The sequence below is a fragment of the Suricata suricatta genome, chromosome 8 (assembly GCF_006229205.1).
Source record: "Suricata suricatta isolate VVHF042 chromosome 8, meerkat_22Aug2017_6uvM2_HiC, whole genome shotgun sequence".
Classification (NCBI taxonomy): Eukaryota; Metazoa; Chordata; class Mammalia; order Carnivora; family Herpestidae; genus Suricata; species Suricata suricatta.
The window spans coordinates 101,883,898-101,903,261 of NC_043707.1; the positions used below are offsets into that span (position 1 = coordinate 101,883,898).

The window sequence follows — 19,364 nt, forward strand, 5'->3', positions numbered from 1 at the left end:
TTGACTTATATTTCCCTGATGATGAGTGATGTTGAGCATCTTCCATGGGTCTCTTAGCCATGTATATGTCTTCTTTGGAAAAGTGTCTATTCATGTCTTCTGCCCACTCTTTAATTGTATTATTTTGGAGGGGATGTTGAATTTTATAAGTTTTTTTATGTATTTTGGATAAAACCCTTCATCGGATATGTCATTTGCAAGGATCTTTTGTGGAACATCAGTCTGTGTCCTTATTGGCCATTTGTATACCTTCTTTGGAGAAATGTTTTAATAATTTGCCCATTTTTTTTATTGTTTCTCTTTTTATGTTGACTTGTGTTTTTCACTGAATACAAGTCCCTTATCAAATATGTAATTTGCAAATATTTTCTTGTATTTTGCTTTGTCTTAATTTTGATCAAGTCCTATTTATCTATATTTTCTTTCATCATTTGTGCTTTTGATGTCATATCTAATTTCCAAAGTCATGAAGATTTACTCTTAAGTTTTCTTCCAAGAGTTTTATAGTTTTAGCTGTTATGTTTTCATTCTTTGGTCTATTTTTAGGTAACTTGGGTATATGGTATGAGATAGGGGTCCACATTTATTCTTTGCATGTGACTATCCAATTGTCTCAGCATCATTTGTTGAAAAGACTATTTTTTCTCCATGGAATTGTCTTAGGACTCTTGTCAAATATCAAATGATCATAAATGTAAGGGCTCTTTCTAGAATGATTTTTTACTTTAGTGAAGCTCAGTGTCTTTGTTTCTGAAGTGGTGATAGTAATACCCATCTCTTATGAAGAGTAAAGAATTTTGATAGTAAAATTATTGCTGTTTTGTCTTTTCCCTTCTGTTACCTCAGTTTGTGATCAAGGGTTAAGCATATGATGGCTCCAGTTAAAATTTGCCTTTTTTATGAGGTATAAGTTTATGTTCTACCTAAAAGCTAATGGCATTCAGTGTTTTATCTACTTTGAGGTGGAGTTAATGAAACAGTCTTCGCTTTAACAAACTTTTTGTTTAAAGTCACACAGTAAATATTGTTATTGTAATTTCTACTTATTTTATCACAGGTGATCCTTTTAAGGATGATCCTTTTGGGAAAATTGGTGAGTATATCATTGAGGTCCAGCTTAGCTGTAATTTGATTCTGCTTGAACAATTTATGTTGTATTTAGAAATGAGAGATCAAAGTTACTTAGTTATAGTAAGTGGACTTCCTTTTTATTCAATCTTTAAACTGATATAAGGCTCCACTAAGATGTTATAGTGCCTGGCATTTTTAAAGAGAAAGTGGTAAATGCTTGTGAATTTGCTTAATGAACTGTTAGTTTTACTTGTTAAAAAATAACATTAGTGTTTATATTTTGATGCTTTTAATAATACTTAGACTAATTTTTCCTTGTTCGCCACGGATTAGATGAGTATGGTGATCTGTGCTATTACAGGGTTTAGGACATTTTGTTTTCCTAAGATTGCAGTGTTTGAATGGGGGGGAAAGAAAACATCTGAAAGACTTACTAAATGTCAGGCTTTATCATATATTCTTTCCCTGGGATTTTACATTAGAATTAAAACAAATCTTGTGCACCATTATTATGCTTCCCAGACCTGTTCCAAATAAATTTATTAGTTGAAAGACTGTATTTTTTAACAAAATCACAATGGAACTTGTGATCTCTGCTCCCCTGAAATTATAATCACCAGCTTAAAGGAATTATCTAAACCTAGAATACAGGTAACCATTGTGTAATAAATGTTGGCATTATTGATTTGCTTTGGGTGAATGATGAACAAGTAGGAAAAAGAATATTAATTCAAGCTATTTAACTAGGTGCAAGTGTATTTTTTATGAACAATAATCATGATGCAAAGTACCTATTTTAGATTCTGCAGTTCAGAATGTCTTTTTATTAAGGCAATTATCATACCTTCAAGTGCTAGGAAATTTAGTGTAGTAGTTTTTAGTCTTTCATATATGTGCTGTATTTTCTTAGATCCATTTGGAGGTGATCCTTTCAAAGGTTCAGATCCATTTGCATCTGACTGTTTCTTCAAGCAGTCTTCTACGGATCCTTTTGCCACTTCAAGTACTGACCCTTTCAGTGCAGCCAGCAATAGCAGTAATACCTCGGTAAGTGGGTGGGCTAAAAGCTGTTAAATGGATAACAAGTGCCCTAAGTGAGTTTCTTGAAATATACAGTGATGAAAGGATCCTCTTCTAGATTACTTCTGATGGGCTATGTAAAAAATTTCAATCTCATCAAATCCATCTAGTTTTTGGTTCAGACTGGCATTTGGTTCTTATCATCCATTGGAATTGGCTGGAATAATTTATTTCATTGAAAATTCAAGTCAGTCCTTCATAAGGCTCAAATATACCTATTTAAAATCCCATTGGGGATATTTAAAATAAATTATTGGAAACCCATAAACCAGTCTTCATAAAAGCTTTTCAGAAATGTGTGGTATGCATCATTGAAATAATGAAAATCAACCTAAAAACAACAGCATTGATATTTTAGAAAACTAAAATTATTTATATTATTCTATAGACCCATTTTATATATATTTTATAATGCATACATATTAATCTTGTAAAGAAATACAAATTTCCACTAAATGTGAGACTCTTTTGAGAACATATATACAAGCAACAGTCACTAATTAATAACTACATACTGTGATCCACGTTCTTCTGTGTGCTATACATTCATTTTTTTCCTAACCTTTACATCATTCCTACAAAGTAGGTGTTGGTTGCCCGATTTTAACAATAAGGACACTGGGACTCGGAAGTAATCAAGGTCATACAGCTAAGTGCTTTCTTCATCTGGAGGCTTTAAAAATAAAATCTTTAAAATATGGCTATTTAAACATCCCCAAAGTAGAGTAATATAGTGAAGTATTTTAATAAACCTCTATGTATCCATCACCCAGATTCAGTGATTATGAATGGTTTTGGAATTTTTTTGTTTTTGTTTTTAGTTTTTATTTGGTAGCTTATTTTTTTAAGCAGAATACTTTATATCCAGAAGTAAAACAGACCCAAAAAGGAACAGTTGATTGACAGGCATTTGAAAGAAAAATTGTGTCTTTTTTTAATTCCCTTAAGAATACTCTCTTAAAAGAGTAATTAGTTCTTTTAAAGTTAATAGATTTTGATATTCTTTAATTGTTTTCTTTCTATACTGAGTAAAGAGCTATTTGGCCAACAGCTGGTATTTTCCACTGATGTAAAACTGAGCAAGTGTCTCTGTAACTGAATATTTGTGGTTTCCACAGGCTACTGGATACTGTGTTTTCCTATAACACTTAGTTTTCAATGTGGACCCATTTGCCAAATTCTTCTAAAATTGGCTGCAACCTGAATTTTTTTCCTCTTACCTTATTCTAGTCTCTTATTCTCCACTCTTATCATTAAAGAACAAGACAGCCAAAGCAGCTCTTCCTAACTTAAAAATAAAACAAGCTTCTCCTGTTCCTCCTGCCTGGTACAATTTTTCCACTATTTGTTCTATTTACCTTTTCTCTTTCCTCCCCATTTTTGAAAGTGACATTGCCCTTGCTGACTGCTCTTGATTTCTCCATTAAAAACAAAACAAAAAACCAGATGGGCAGTATACTAATAGCTATGTTTGTCTCATCTCTTTTCCATGCCAGGTGTGGTGCTAAGCTCTTCCTGTGTTGCTTCATTTCAGCTTAACAATAATCCCATGAAGCTCAGGTTACCAGACTCATTTTTTTTAATTAAAAAAAATTTTTAATATTTATTTTTGAGAGGGGGAGAGAGAGAGAGAGAGAGAGAGAGAGAGAGAGCACGAGCAGGGGAGGGGCAGAAAGAGAGGGAGACAAAGAATCCAAAGCAGGTTCCAAGCTCTGAGCTGTAAGCACAGAGCCCATTGCAGGGCTCGAACTCACAAACTGAGTTTATGACCTGAGCCGAAGTCAGATGCTTAACTGAGCCAGCTAGACACCCCCAGACTCATTTCTAAGATAAAGTAAATGAGGCTTGAAGAGGTTAAGTGTTAGTAAGTTAGTAAGTGATAAGACTGAATTCAGACCTTGGTCTATTTGACCAAAATCTAAGGTCTTCACCACTGTGGTCTAAAATTTAAACTTTATTCTTCCCAGCTCCAATGCTCAGGTGTTTTGTGATCTTCCTTCTTTTCAAACAGGCCTCTATTATGTTTCAAGGTCTGAATCTCTCCCCAAAAGTCTCCTGTTCCCTCAAGGCTAGTCTCTGCTCTCAGAGGGACATAGTTTTAAAAACCAAAACAAACCAAACAGTTGCCATTTCTGACTGACCTAGCTAGTGTATGGTAGCATTGTGTAGGTACTAAATCGTAAAGTCAGAGTGGAGGGGTAGATGAGTGATATTTAAGAGAGAGAATTTCAGTGATAATTTTGAAATATTCTATAAAATCATCCCATCTGAATTTTAGGTATGAAAATTACTTTTGTGTACTAAGTTTCCTAATTATCAAACTGAACATAACATTAGTGGCCTCTTACTCCTTCATGGGCTACACAGTCCCTCCTCTTCCTCTTGCTCTCTCCATGGCCTTCTGGGTAGTGGCACAATGTGATGAAATAATAGAAATTAAACCTGACACTCATGTAGGCCTGCCTTTTCTATTTCTCTCTCTGGCGGCAAATAAATCTGTAAGCTTTTGTTAAAAATCAGACCTGTTAGCGTTTCCTTCCCTGAAAGTCAAGAGAAGCAGCACTAATAGTTGGTGACTTAGGTTATGTCAGAGACGGTTTCCAACACTGGTAGTTTGACTCTTCTATTAGGAACCATCCAAAGTTAACTGGCTATACAGACAAGCTTAGTATTTTTTATTCCTCTTTTTTTTTTTTGTCTATTTATTTTGAGAGAGAGAGAAGGAGAGAGAGGGAGAGGGAGCTAAACTGGGAGAGGAAGAGAGGGAATCCCAAGCCAGTTCTATGTAGTGAGCACAGAGCCCAATGCAGGGCTCGATCTACGCACCATGACATCATGACCTGAGCTGACATCAAGAGTTGGACACTTGAACCAACTGAGTAACCTAGATGCCCCTTTGAATGCTCTTTATTCATTCAGTAGATATAATCAGAGTATAGGCTATTGTGATAGTTTTATAATAATATTATTGGCGTCAATTAAAATAAGTATTATCATCTTCAGTTCTAAAAGCTTCATTAGAATTAATTACTTCTTTTTAATAGTAGTTTAAATGGGTTCTTTTATAAAGAGAGAATGTGTAAGTCTTGGTTAGCAATACTCTTTTCTTTTCAAATACATCTCTTTTATTTGGAAATGTATAAGTTGAGCTCTGCAATATCCTTTGACATTCAGTTGTAATAACCAATTTCTTGATGATTAGAAATAGAGCCTGTAATACAGATGAAATGGATAGCCATGAGTTAGAGGAGATAAATGTTCCCAAACCCTTTTCATGCCCCTTTCATCTAACTGTCTGCTAAGGCACTTGTTGGTCTCTTAGCAAGAGCCTGATGCCAGAAAGAGAAAGTTGTTAATTCTTCCTAAATACATACTTTGATTATGATTAAAAAGTAAAATAAGGAAAACATTTCTATAGCAGAAATCTCTGACTTCTGGTAAAGTCCTCATTGTGTAGCCACTTACCCTTGCCACTTGGTCCAGATTCTTACCTGACTCATTGAAGATAGCAAGATCTTTTTAGCAGTGCCCCCTCCCTACCTCCCTCTCTTTCTCCCTACCTGTCCCCCCTTTCCTCCTCTGGAACACATGTGCACGTTCCTGTGATGGGAAGATGCTACAATTATTTTTAGATAATAATTAGAAAATAGAACTCTAGTATTTACTGATATTAAGTACTAGGATATTTAAGAGTTAGAATAGTATGCATCCCAAATGCAACATGTCATCCTGGAATAGAAGGACCTTAGTGGAAAAACTGGTGGAATCCAAATACAATCTATGGTTTATTGTTTTGTATCAGTGATAATTCCTTAGTTTAATAAATGTACCATGATATTAATATTAGAGGAAGCTGAGTGAAGGATATATGGGAACTCTCTGTATTTTCTTATACTTGCTCTAGAAATCTAAAATTACTTAAAAATAAAAAGTTATAATAGTGTGTATCTGTACTAGTAGCAAAATTATGAAGAAAAGAAAAGAGATGAATTCCACCAAAGTCAGGATAATAAGAAGGATGGGATTGTGATTAGGGAGGGGCACATAAGACTTCTGCGGTGTTAGCAGAAGGTGATTACATAGGTGTTCATCTGATACTTATTTGTCAAGCCATGCATGTTTCATATACCATTTGGAATGGATATTATACAATGAAGATTAGAAAATGATGTGTATCATTTCAGTTTAATTAGATTGCAAATCAGTATGGGGAAACATTCCTAATGCCTTGTATTTCTTAATTAGTTTAGAGTTTGTAAAGAATGTTTTTTCTGGTAAGGCAATGAGGTTTCAGCTGTGAAACATTGCTTCTCATCATCATGATTTTGTGTAATTTGTTTAGGTAGAAACATTGAAGCACAATGATCCTTTTGCTCCTGGTGGAACAGTTGTTGTTGCAGCAAGTGATTCAGGTAAGGAAATAATTGATCAGTTTCTTTGAACAGTAAATATTACCCTTTTCCTTAAGCTTCTTCTTTTGGTTTCCAAATATATTTGTCCTATTTACTTAAGGCTTTAAAATTCCTGCATCGTCAGAGCCAACTGTAATCTAACAATAATAATGGCAAGTGTTGGTGTATCACTTTCTACTTTTCTTATCATTCATTTATCTCATTTATTATTCATGTTAAAGATCCCACTAGAGGGGAGTCGGAGATTCAGGCTTCCAGTTATGGAATGGATAAGTCCTAGGAATAATGCTCTTACAATAGTGTGTGGTGACAGATGGTAGCTACACTCGTGGGGAACATAGCATGACATATAAATTTGTCAAATCACTGTGTTGTACACCTGAAACTAATGTAACATTGTGTGTCAGCTATACTTTATTGAAAAAAGAATCTTACTAGATGTACCCTAGCCAGTAAAATCAATAAAATTTTTTTTTGCTTTGTAAAAGGCAGTGTTGTTTGACATTTTCTAAGTCAGTAAGGACTCTTATGGATCTTGGCCTAAATTTAAAAATTAGTTGCTTTCATTAGGTAATGGTAATACCTTTACAGATAATGTATAGATTCCTTTAATAATACAGAGAAAAGCTAAATGTTATTCTAGCATCTAGTCTTCATGATTTATTTTTGGTATATACTTTTCCATTTATCCTTTTAAGTAATATTTCCATTTTAAAGATCAGGAAACTGAGGACCAGACCTTTAAGTAACTTGATCAAGATTGTATTGTTTACTAGATTTGAAGCAGGTAAAGCCAAGGTTTAAACCGAAGTCTGGTTTGTCTAAAAGCTTCGGCAACTAAGTAATTGCTTCTTTCTCACTATTCATTAAAAAAAAAACAGACCACCTATTGTGTAGGAGAGCAGGGAATTAGAGGGAAAAGGATGCAAACATGTAAATTCTTCAAGTATCATGCTGAAATCGATTTCCTTATTTTTCCAGATGTAAACAGAGTGAGTTATTCAGTACACAAATTTGCTGATGTGACTAGTTGAGGATTATGAGCATAGAGAAAAATTAGTATAAATGCCTTCACAATTTGGATTTCTTGTACAAATTATAACAAGATGAGATTTAGCAATGTGTGTTGTTTTCAGGTAGGAATTTAACTTCCAACATGAGTAACAAAAAGGAATATAATAGGCAGATATGTAGAAAACAAGATTTAATATGGTGCTGGGTATTGATTTAAGCCAAAGCTTAGAATAACAGCAAGTAAGATTTCTAACAGGCATATTGTAGTAACAGTGGTTAAATTAATATCTTTTTAAAACACATGCACTTCTTTTAGACTCTCATTATTAAACTGATGAGTTAACATATGGCTAAGGATATTGTATGTTTAGAAAGGAAGATCTAAGAAAATAAAATGAAAGGTTAATATATTTATTCAGGCGACCCTTGGGATGCTGACCTCCCTCCCATACAGTGGCAAATCCTTATATAACTTTTGACTTCCCAGAACATTTACTAATAGCCTACTCTTGACTAGCAGCCTTAACCAATAGCATAAACAGTTGATTAACAAATATTTTGTATGTTATATGTATTCTTACAATAAAGTAAGCTAGATAAAAGAAAGTATTATTGAGAAAATCATAAGGAAAATACATTGACAGTACTATATTGCATTTATTGAGAAAAATTTGTATATCTACCACACACTTCAAGGGTCAACTGTAATTAACTCTTGATTGAAATGGTAAGTGCCATGGAAGTCATTAAAGCTGTAAAGATTTAAAGGAAAGGGAGATCACCTCCATTCAGGGTAAATCATGAATGATTTCACACCAGAAGGTGGTTATGTCGTATGCCTTGAAAGAATGGGCTAGAATGTTAAGTATATATGGAAAGAGAGTATATGAAGCAAAGAGAGCAACAAGAGCAAGGAATGGAGGCAGGACTTACGGGCATGTTCAAGGAAAAACATGTTTTGATAAAGCTTACTTAGAGGTAAAAGAACCATCAAGTCAAGGCTGATGTAGATTGCCAGCTTCTGTGGGTGTCTATTGCCTTTGTTTCTAGTTCCTAACTAATTTTCTATAAAGTGTTAGAATAAAGGACTATAATAGCCTGGGAGGGACCTACCATTCACTGTTGTTAATCATCATAATAATAGATACCATTTATTGCACTCTTGCACAGTCTCAGTACTACATGTGTTAGCCGTTTTCTGATACTTGGTCTCATTTAAATCTCACAGCAACTACATGAGGTAGTTGGTATTATGTTTATTGTACAGACAAGGAAAATCAAAACATGGAGAGATGAAACTGTTCCACAAGGTTACAGAAGAGTAATGGATGGACCCACATTCAAATGAGGTCTCTGGTTTCCCATTGACCTCTTGGGTCATTCCTTCTGTCTCCTTTGCTGATTCTTCTTCTCTTCTCCAACTTCTTGTTTTTTTATTACTCTAGGTCTTAGACACTGGGCCTCTTTTTTTCCTCTATCTATATTCCCTCGGGGACCTTATCTGATTTCATGACTTCACATACTACATATATGTTCATTTATATCTCTAGCCACATCTTTTTCCTGAATTCTAAACTCATATATCCAACTACCTACTGATTTCTCTACTTGCATATCTGATAGATATAGCTAACATACATGTTAGCGCTGAACACTCTGAACACCTACTAGTCTTTTTCTCCCAATCTGCTTCTTTTGCAATTTGTTCCATTTCAGTTCATGATAATTTCATCTTTAATGTTGCTAAGACCTAAAACCTTAAGAGTCGTCCTTGATTCTTCTCTTATGCTATCCATAACCTGCCAAGAGATCTTACTGGCTTTACCTTCAGATTATATCCAGCAAAAGATTTGCAATGGCCTATACCTTTCTAACAACATCCTTTACTATTATTCCCTTTACTCACTCTGCTCTAGCCACACTGGCCTTCTTGCTGTTGCTCAAACAGCCAGCCAGTTCTTATGCCCTTAGCTGTTCCGTATTTCTGGGATGATCTTGTCCATATATCCATCGGATTAGCTACATTACCTTTAACAAATCTTTGCTAAAATGTCACCTTGTCAGTGGGGCATATTCTGGCCCTATTTAACATTTAGGAATTCCGTACCTAGCCTAGTATTCCTCTCTTACCATTCTTTCTTTTTCATTATGGCTTACTACTTTCTAGTATACTAAATAAATTACTTTATTTTTCCTCTATCTTTCTCCTCCTCCTCCCACTAGATCTTAAACCCCAGGGAATTTGAATCTTTGTATTCATTGGTGTGTCCTGAGAACTTTAAACCGTGCCTAGGCACATATTACTGAATGAATGGAGGAATCAGTTACTCTACTTATACAGCATATGGGATGGGAATGGGCAAGGGGAGTTGTTTAACAATTTTGTCCTGATAGTGAGGTTTTCTAACATTGCATTAAAGATATACATAACATTTACTATTTTAACCATTTTTATTTGTTGTGCAAGTATTACAGCCATCTGTTTCCAGAACATTTTCATCTTTCAAAACTGAAACTCTGTATCTGTTGAATAAGAACTCTTGATCAGCCTCTCCCATTAGCCCCTGGCAACCACCATTTACTTTCTGTGTTTATGAATTTGACTGCTCTGCATACCTCATAAGTAGAATCAGATAGTATCTGTTATTTTGTGATTGTCTTATTTCACGTATCATTATATCCTCAAAATTCATCCATATTGTAGCATGTATCAGAATTTCTTCCCTTTTTAAGACTGAATAATATTCTTTTATATATATGTACCACATTTAGTTTATCTACTTATCCATCAGCAGATACTTAGATTGTTTTCCATGTCAGACACATCATTTGACATTCCCATCAGCAGTGGACAAGAGTTCCAGTTTCTCTCTATCCTTGCCAAACTTACTACTGATTGGTTTTTGATAATAGTCACTCTAATGTGAAGTGGCATCTCATTGATTTAATTTGCATTTCCTTAATGATTATGATACTGAGCATCTATTCATATGCTTACTAACCATTTGTTTATCTTCTTTGGAGAAATGTCAATTCAAGTACTTTGCCCATTTTCTCAATTAGTTGTTTGCTTTTTTGTTGTTGAGTGGTAGATTTATTTACTCTGGATATTAACCCCTTATTAAACATATGATTTACAGATATTTTCTCCCATTCCATGTGTTGCCTTTTCATCCTTTTGATACTGTTTATTGGTGCATAAAACTAATTTTATTTAGTATAGTCCAGTTTATCTACTTTTTCTCTTTTTGCCTGTGCTTTTAGTGTCATTCCAAGAAAGTATAGCTAAATATCATGAATGTTTTCCCTATATTTTCTTCTAAGAGTTTTATAGCTTTAGGTCTTCCCTTTAGGTCTTTGATACATTTGGAGTAAATTTTTGTATTTGTTGTAAGAATCCAGCTTCATTATTTTAGCGTGGATACTCCGTTTTCCCAGTACCATTTGTTGAAAGGACTTGGCCTTTCCCCATTGAGTGGCCTTGGCATCTTTGTAGAAAATCATTTGCCTGTATATGCAAGAGTTTATTTCTGGGCTGCCTCTTCTATTCCATTGTAATTGTCTGTCTTAATGGCAGTACCACACTGTTTGATTACTGTAACTTTGTAATAAGTTTTGAAATCAGAAAGTTTGATACCTATAACTTTGTTATTCTTTTTCAAGGTTGTTTTGGCTATTTGGTGTCCTTTGAGATTCCATATGAATATTAGGATGAATTCTCATTTCTTTGAAAAATGTCATTGAGATTTCGATAGGGATTGCTTTGCATCTGTAGATTGCTTTGGACAGTATTAATGTGTTAACAATATTAAGTTTTCCAATCCATGAAGTGACCTTTCTATTTATTTGTATCTTCTTTCATTTCTTTCAGAATGTTTTATAGTTGTCAGCAATACACCTTCTTTGGTTAGGTTGATTCCTGAGTATTTTATTCTTTTTTATGCTATTATAAGTGAAATTGTTTTCTTAATTTCCTTTTCAGATTGTTCATTGTTAGTATATAGAAATGCTACTGATTTTTGTGTATTGATTTAGTATCCTGCCGCTTTGCTGAATTCATTTATTCTAAACAGGGTTTTTGGGCGGGAGGGGTTTCTACATGTGAGATCATATAGTCTGCAACAGAAGTAATTTTACTTCTTCCTTTCCAATTTGGGTGTATTTTTCTTTTCCTTGCTTAATTGCTAAGGCTAGGACTTCTATGATGAATTTAAGTGGTGAAAGTGAGCATTCTTGTCTCGTTACTGATTTTAGAGAAAAAATATTAAGTCTTTGACCATTAAATATAATGTTCACTGTTTGCTTTTCATATATGGCCTTTACAATGTTGAAATAGTTTTCTTCTTTTTTTAGTTTGCCAAGTGGTTTTTTTTTTAATCATGAAAGGATGTTGAATTTTGTCAGATGCTTTTTCTGCCTCAATTAAGAGGATCATATGGAACTTTTTCCTTCATTCTGTTAATAGAGTGTATTATATTGAATTCATTTTGAACCATCCTTACATACAAATGAGAACCTGTATCTTGCTAGCCTGCTGTCTAGCGTATGTCTTGATTTGAATGAGAATCTTAGAACCAAAAACTCTTGAGTTGAGTGGGCTGTCTGTTAGTGGTGTCTGGGGCTGAGACCTTACACAGACTCAAAAGTATCAGTTTTGAACTTCTTTTTTTTCTTGACAGCCATACACAAGGTCATCCAAAGTTCGTTTTTGCATTTTCCTCATTTAATCTTTACAGTGGTATGGAGACAGGTACTATTCTTTCTCATTTTAAGGGTGAGGAAAATGAAACATAGGTCAGGCAGTTTGCCCAAGGCTGCAGTACTTGTCAGAATGCTCAGTGTCCAATCCACATCTCATTTCAGGGCTCATGCTATTAGCCACTTCGTTACGGTGTTTCTGCCGTATCTTATCATCCATTCTGACAATATAAAAACGGCAGTAAGGTCATGCCACAGATTTTTTTTTTTCTCTCAAACTTAACATTGCTGCCTTTATTAGAGCTGGAAGGAGTCATAGACATAGTGTAGGCAGAATTTTCATTATTACTTTTCACAAAACTAGTTTCCAGAGAGGTCTTCAGAGAGTTGGCAGAGTCTTGTTTTATATTTCTAAGTATCTTTGTAAAAACTGCAATTTAATTAAATATATGCATTCATGTATGTTGCAGACCACATTGACATATTGTAGTGCATTTGTGCTTTAAAGTACTATCAAGTTAAATAGCTTTTATGCAAGCCTCTGGATACAAATTATTTTAAAACTACTCTGAGATTGCAAGACTCTTGTTTTAAAATGTATATAACTACTTCTTTGGATGAATTCTTTTTCAAATAGAGCAACCGAAACCAACTACAGAAATAAGTTCAACTCCTGACTTTAAACATTTCTGTTAATCAAAATTGCTTCATGTTTTCTCTGTCATTATGATAAGTAAATGTTATAAATTTGAACTTAAAATGATTTTAGAGTTAATTTTTTAAATTTTGTTTATTTATTTTGAGAGAGGAAGCACTCCTGAGCCTGCATGAATGGGGTAGGGGCAGAGAGAAAGAGAGAGAAAGGATCCCAAGCAGGCTCCTCACTATCGGTGCAGAGCCCCATGCGGGGCTTGAACTCACAAACTGTAGATCATGACCTGAGCCGAAATCAAGAGTTGGATGCTTAACTGATTAAGCCACCTAGGAGCCCTTAGAATTAATATTTTAAATCCCATTTACTTCTTCCTTATATTGATATTTCATTTAAGATTTGAAAACTATTATCTAGCCTCCTTTCCTAAAAATGGAAGGAAAAACTGAGCCCCAGGGCCACATACCAGTTTGTTTCTCAGTCCATTTCTACTGATTTTCCTCTCTGTTTTCCTGCCTTTTTTTTTTAATCTACTATGTAAATGAAAAAAATAAGAAATCCTTAGAACCCAAAATTTGATAAAAGGTACTGAGAGCATAGGGAAAACAGTCAAATGAAAAATGTTAAGAAATTAATACATTTTAGTAAGAAATTTGTGGAAGATCCATGAAGGACTTTTGGTGGAGAAAATTCCAGACTTCAACCTTTCTGTGCTCTTATTTCAACAACAACAACAAAATAATTAGGAAAGAAGTGGATTATTTCAAATAATCACAAACACTAACTTTGGAAAATGTTAAGTATAGCAGCTTTTTGGTCTGAGGACCCCTTTACACTTTTAAAAATAAATGAAGATCCTTAATGAGCTTTTGTTTAAATTGGTTATCTATCAGTATTAACTGCATTAGAAATTTAAGCTGAGAAGTTAAAAACTTTTTAATGTCATTTAAAAACAATGATAATAAACCCATTACATATTAACATAAATAATATATTTAAGAAAAATAACTTCAGGGGCGCCAAGGTGGCTCAGTCAGTTAAGTGTCCAACTTCGGCTCAGGTCGTGATCTCACGGTTTATGGGTTCGAGCCCCACGTTGAGTTCTGTGTTGACAGCTCAAGAGTCTGGAGCCTACTTCAGATTCTGTGTCTCCCCTCTTTCTGCCTCTCCCCAGCTCGCATTTTCTCTCTCTCTCTGTGCCTCTCAAAAATAAATAAAATGTTAAAAAATTTTAAAAACAGAAAAATAACTTCAAACCAAAAAAAAATTATGACAAGAGCTGCATTGTTCATAGATTTTTGTAAAACTTTTTTTAAGTAAATTTATTGTTTATTACCCATATGTACTTGGTTTTTTTTAAATAGTTTATTGTCAAATTGGTTTCTATATAACACCCAGTGCTCTTCCCCACAAGTGCCCCCCTCCATTACCACCACCTCCCTTTCCCCTCCCCCTCCCCCTTCAACCCTCGGGTTTGTTTTCAGTATTCAGTAGTCTCTCAGGTTTTGTGTCCCTCTCTCTCCCCAACTCTTTCCCCCTTCCAAAACTCTTTTAAAAATGTCTGCCTTAACAGAAGACAGCTGGATTCTCATATCTATGTCTGCATTCAGTCTGCTGCACTATATTGTTCTTCTTGAAGTATGTGAAATGAAAAAGATCTGGCCTGACACAGATACATAGTTGGAAAAAGGAGGAATATTTCAAAAATATTTTGAAGATAATTGTGGATATTCTTCTTTGTTACTCTACCACATTCCAACGTATTTTAGTTTCTTCAAATTAGTTGCAATATGGTATGTGAAACTGTATCAAGGATCTTTCATATTCTGTTACATTAAAATCCATCGGCCTGTCTTGCACTTTGAATGAATCTTTTACCTATACTTGATTTTGTAACTTGCATTGATCATTTGGGAAGTCTTGGTTCACTGAGTTGTGCATATTTTCCAAATGCTGACACGTTTCAGTATATATATTTTTTAAATTACACTTATGGGGCAACTAGGTGGCTCAGTTGGTTATGCATCTGACTCTGGACTTCAACTCATGTCATGATCTCACAGTTCATGGGATCAGGTCCATGTTGAACAGCATGGAGCCTTCTTGGGACTCTCATTCTCTCTCTCTGTCTCTGTCTCTCTCTCTGCCTCTCCCTTGCTCACACTCTCTCTCTCTCAAAATAAACTTTAAAAATTTTTATATTAAAATTACATTTATTAATATCACCATCCATCTTATCAGAGCCTTTAAGTATTGGTATAATATTAAGATTTGGAGCAGATACAACTTTCCAAGATTCTGATTTTTATTTGAAAACTTGAATCATTATCATCTGCAACAAATACTGTCAGTTATGTTCCTTAAAGTGACAGATTTGCTGTTTATTTTGGAGGAAATGTTGCCAGATACCCAAATCTGAATAATCATTGTTTATCTGTTACTTCTTTCAAGTAAAAAGGACATTCCATTAAAAAAAGCAGCTAGTTCAGCCTGTTTCTCACACCGTCATGCCAGTGCTTTTCCTCCAGATAACCATCATGCTTTGCTACTCAGCAGAGGAGCTTTGTGTGTATTTCCCATAGGGTGTTGTATGGAAATCAATTTGACAATAAAATATTTTAAAAAAAGAAAAGCAATGACAACAAAAAAAGAATTATAAGAAGATGTGAGCTTCAGGATCACAGTTTATTAAAACTAGTAATTGGTATTGATTATCTATGACAGACATTTTTAAGTGTAACTGTGCTTTTTTCTTCCCTGCAAGTTTGTCACGGAGAAAAATATTACTTGTACAGTTTGGTGCTGCTGCCTTGATTCCCATTAAGGCATCAGCAGTTTTATCTACCACTGGTTTTGCAACATTGTTGTAAATATCAGCACATTAAGAATATAAATAACATCTTAATATTCTGAACATAGTTTTGACTTTATAGATCTTCTTAAAGAGGTCTTAGCGACCTCTGGGGCCCACACTTTGAGAATTTCTGACCTAATATGAACGGAAAGATTTCCCGTTGCTCTGGTCTCCGGTTCCATTGTCTGTTCTTTCAGGACAACTTGCTCCCAGGAGGTATCTGGGACAGATGTCTCCTTTTGTTCAAAACAGGAGCAAGAGAATAATCTCAGTATCCTGGAGAAAAAGCTGAAGAGTAGAGGTTATCTTTTTAGTTCTGTATTAGCCTGGTGTTTTTGTTCTTCTCACAGTACACACTTCTTAACTGTGGGGATGTCCAATTCTGTGATTTCAGGTACAACATGTTTTCTGATGACTCCTATTTAGCCTTCTAGTGTTGAACTCTCTTCTGAGCCTTCAGTACCTTCAAGTTACCTGGTGGATATTTCCCTTTCGTGTCAAAGTTGAAGTAATCTCTTTTCTAAATAGTGTCTCCTTCACAGTTTTAGCATTTCTACTCTCTATACTAATGATACTGTTAGCCAATCATCTTAGACTTCTCTGTCATTCCTCACCTCCAATAATTGCCAAGTCCTGTTGTTTTAAGACACCCCCAGATAGACCCTGGTTGTTCCTCCTTGTGCTCTGCTTTGCTTGAGACTCTCATTTTGTTTCAGTTAGACTGTGATATTAAATTGCTTCCTTTATTTGTTTTATTTGACAATCTGTCATCTATGTGACTGCTAGTGTAGTCTTTCTTAACCTTTTTTTTTAATGTTAGAGAGAGTACAAGCAGGGGAGAGGGGCAGGGGGAGATAGAGAATTTTTTTTTAATTTACATCCAAGTTAGTTAGCATATAGTGTTATAATGATTTCAGGAGTAGAATCCGTGATTCATCCCCTACATATAACACCCAGTGCTCATCCCAACAAGTATCCTTCTTAATGCCCCTTACCCACTTAGTCCATCCCTCCACCCAGCACCCCACCAGCAACTCTTGGTCACTGTATTTAAGAGTCTCTTATGTTTTGTCCCCCTCCCTATTTTTGTATTAGTTTTGCTTCCCTTTCTTTATGTTCATCTGTTTTGTTTCTTAAAGTCCTCATATGAGTTAAGTGATATGATATTTGTCTTTCTCTGATTTTGCTTAGCATGATATACTCTAGTTCCATCCATGATGTTAGAAATGGGAAGATTTCATTCTTTTTAATTGCCAAGTAATACTCCTGTGTGTGTGTGTGTGTGTGTGTGTGTGTGTGTGTGTATACACACACACACACACACACACATACACATGTCATACACATGACATCTTCATTCATCAATCGATGGATATTAGAGCTCTTTCCATATTTTGGCTATGGGCAATAGTGCTGCCATAAACATTGGGTGCACGTGCCCCTTCGAAACAGCACTGCTGTATCCTTTGGATAAATACCTAGTAGTTCAATCGCTGTCGTTCTACTTTTAATTTTTTGAGGAACCTCCATACCATTTTCCAGGGTGGCTACACCAGTTTGCATTCCCACCAGCACTACAAAAGGGTTCCTCTTTCTCTGCATCCTCACCAACACCTGTTGTTGCCTGAGTTGTTAATTTTAGCCATCTGACAGGCATGAAGTGGTATCTCATTATGGTTTTGATTTATATTGAGGAGAGAGAGAATTTTAAGCAGGTTGCATGCTCAGCACGGAGCCTGACACAGGCTCAATCCCACAACCCTGGGATCATGTCCTAAGCCGAAATCAAGAATGAGACGCTCAACTAGCTGAGCCACCCAGGCACTCGTATTTTTAACTTGAAAGAGAGATCTTTCTTAACGCTTGATCATGTTACTAACCACAAACCTAAGTTGCTAGCCCTGTGCTCCATACATACATTGTATATAATTTTTTAGTTGTGTATATATTATTTATATTATTTAAAATGAGGTTTACTGTATTACCTATATTATATTTTTATTATATGTGTATATATTTAATGGTCTTCTACTTAATGTGTCACAGGGGTATGTCTGAAAGTAAAGTTGTTCACCCTATGAAATATAAAACAGTACTAAACATCTTTCTGGATATCACATCTCTGTTAATAGTATTGCCATCTACTCAGTTGCCCAAGCAGAGACCTGGGAGTCATTCTATGTTGTATCCCTACACTCCTACCCCAGAGTTTCTGGGACATAGCAGAGTCTTATCAATGGACTGCTGAAGCAATAAATAAATGATTTGTCTCAAATATGCTATACTGGCATAAGATTTTCAATTGAATGGAAGTGTAAACAGTTTAGAAATGGGTTGTCATGATTAGGACATGAGTGCATGCATCCAGTTGCCTGGACTTATTCAGATAAAATTGCTGGGCCGCCTGGGTGACTCCGTCGGTTAAGTGTCCACCTGTTGGTTTCAGCTCAGGTCATGATCTCACAGTTTGTGAGTTAAGACTCACATCAGGCTTTGTGCTGACAGTGCAGAGCCTGCTTAGGATTCTCTCTCACCTTCTCTCTCTCTGCCCTTCCCATGTGCTCTCTCTCTCTCTCAAAATAAATAAATAAAATTTTTAAAACTTTAGGTTTTAAGAATTTAAAAATTCTTTAGGTTTTCTTAGTCTCCGTTTCCTAAACAATAAAATGAGGTTAATAGTTCTACTTCATGGGTTTGTTGGGTAGATTAAATGAGATAATATATGTTAAGGTATTTATTGTGGTACCTATCACAGTTAATGGTAGCTACTATTACTACTACTGCTACTACTACTACTATTACTACTGCTAATACTGCTAATACTATTACTACTTTTTCATTTAATGGTTTCCAAATCCTGGCTAATATTACTGATTAATGTTACTTGTAATATACTCTTTGATAGTTCCAAGTGAAATAGGGATGAGAGAGAGAGAGAGAATGAGAATTGTTGCCAGCTGTCTTTTCCTGGAAAGGAATCTTTTTAGTCCAAGATTATTTTCTCTTCTTTTTAGAATCCTTTTCTTGTTTTGTTTTGTTTTTAAAATCCTTTTGTTTTTGAAATAAAAGATGTACTCTTTTAGTTATTTTTAAGTTAAGCAGATCTCTGTTCCCTCCCCCAACTTATGTATCTCTGTTGGCTTTTAATGTATTTATTTAGTTTACTTATCATAAAATCCCAATATTTTGAAACCACTGAGACTCAGAGAGGTGGCATTATACACCCAAGGTCACATTGTTTTTCCTCTTTCTTCTCGCCTCTATATCCTTGTTCTTTTTCACCAAGAAACTTAGAGGTTAGCCAGAAAAAAAAAGATTAATCCCACAGAACAGGAAAAATGTAAGCTTTCAAAATAAGTTATAAACCTAAAGGTAAACTTTTGTCATTAAAAATTAAATGATAAATCACTCCTACTTCGAAAATTTAGTGATTGCAGGGGCACTTGGGTGGCTCAGTAGCTTGAGTTCAGCTCAGGTCATGATCTTGCATTCATGGGTTCAAGCCCCACATTGGGCTCTGTGCCGACAGCTCACAGCCTGGAGCCTGCTTTGGAGTCTGTGTCTCCCTCTCTCTCCCTGCCCC

General features: G+C 35.0%; 1 protein-coding gene across 3 annotated transcripts in view; it reads left to right on the forward strand.

Annotated features, from left to right (window-relative positions):
• The window catches only part of EPS15 (epidermal growth factor receptor pathway substrate 15), a 134,244-nt gene that overhangs the window by 101,381 nt on the left and 13,499 nt on the right, over window positions 1-19,364 (forward strand). For all 3 annotated transcript variants that reach the window (XM_029949217.1, XM_029949220.1, XM_029949218.1), the window contains exons 19-21: window positions 1,058-1,093; window positions 1,982-2,118; window positions 6,494-6,563. In XM_029949217.1, coding sequence (XP_029805077.1) covers window positions 1,058-1,093; window positions 1,982-2,118; window positions 6,494-6,563 — 243 coding nt within the window. The remainder of the gene's footprint in view (window positions 1-1,057; window positions 1,094-1,981; window positions 2,119-6,493; window positions 6,564-19,364) is intronic.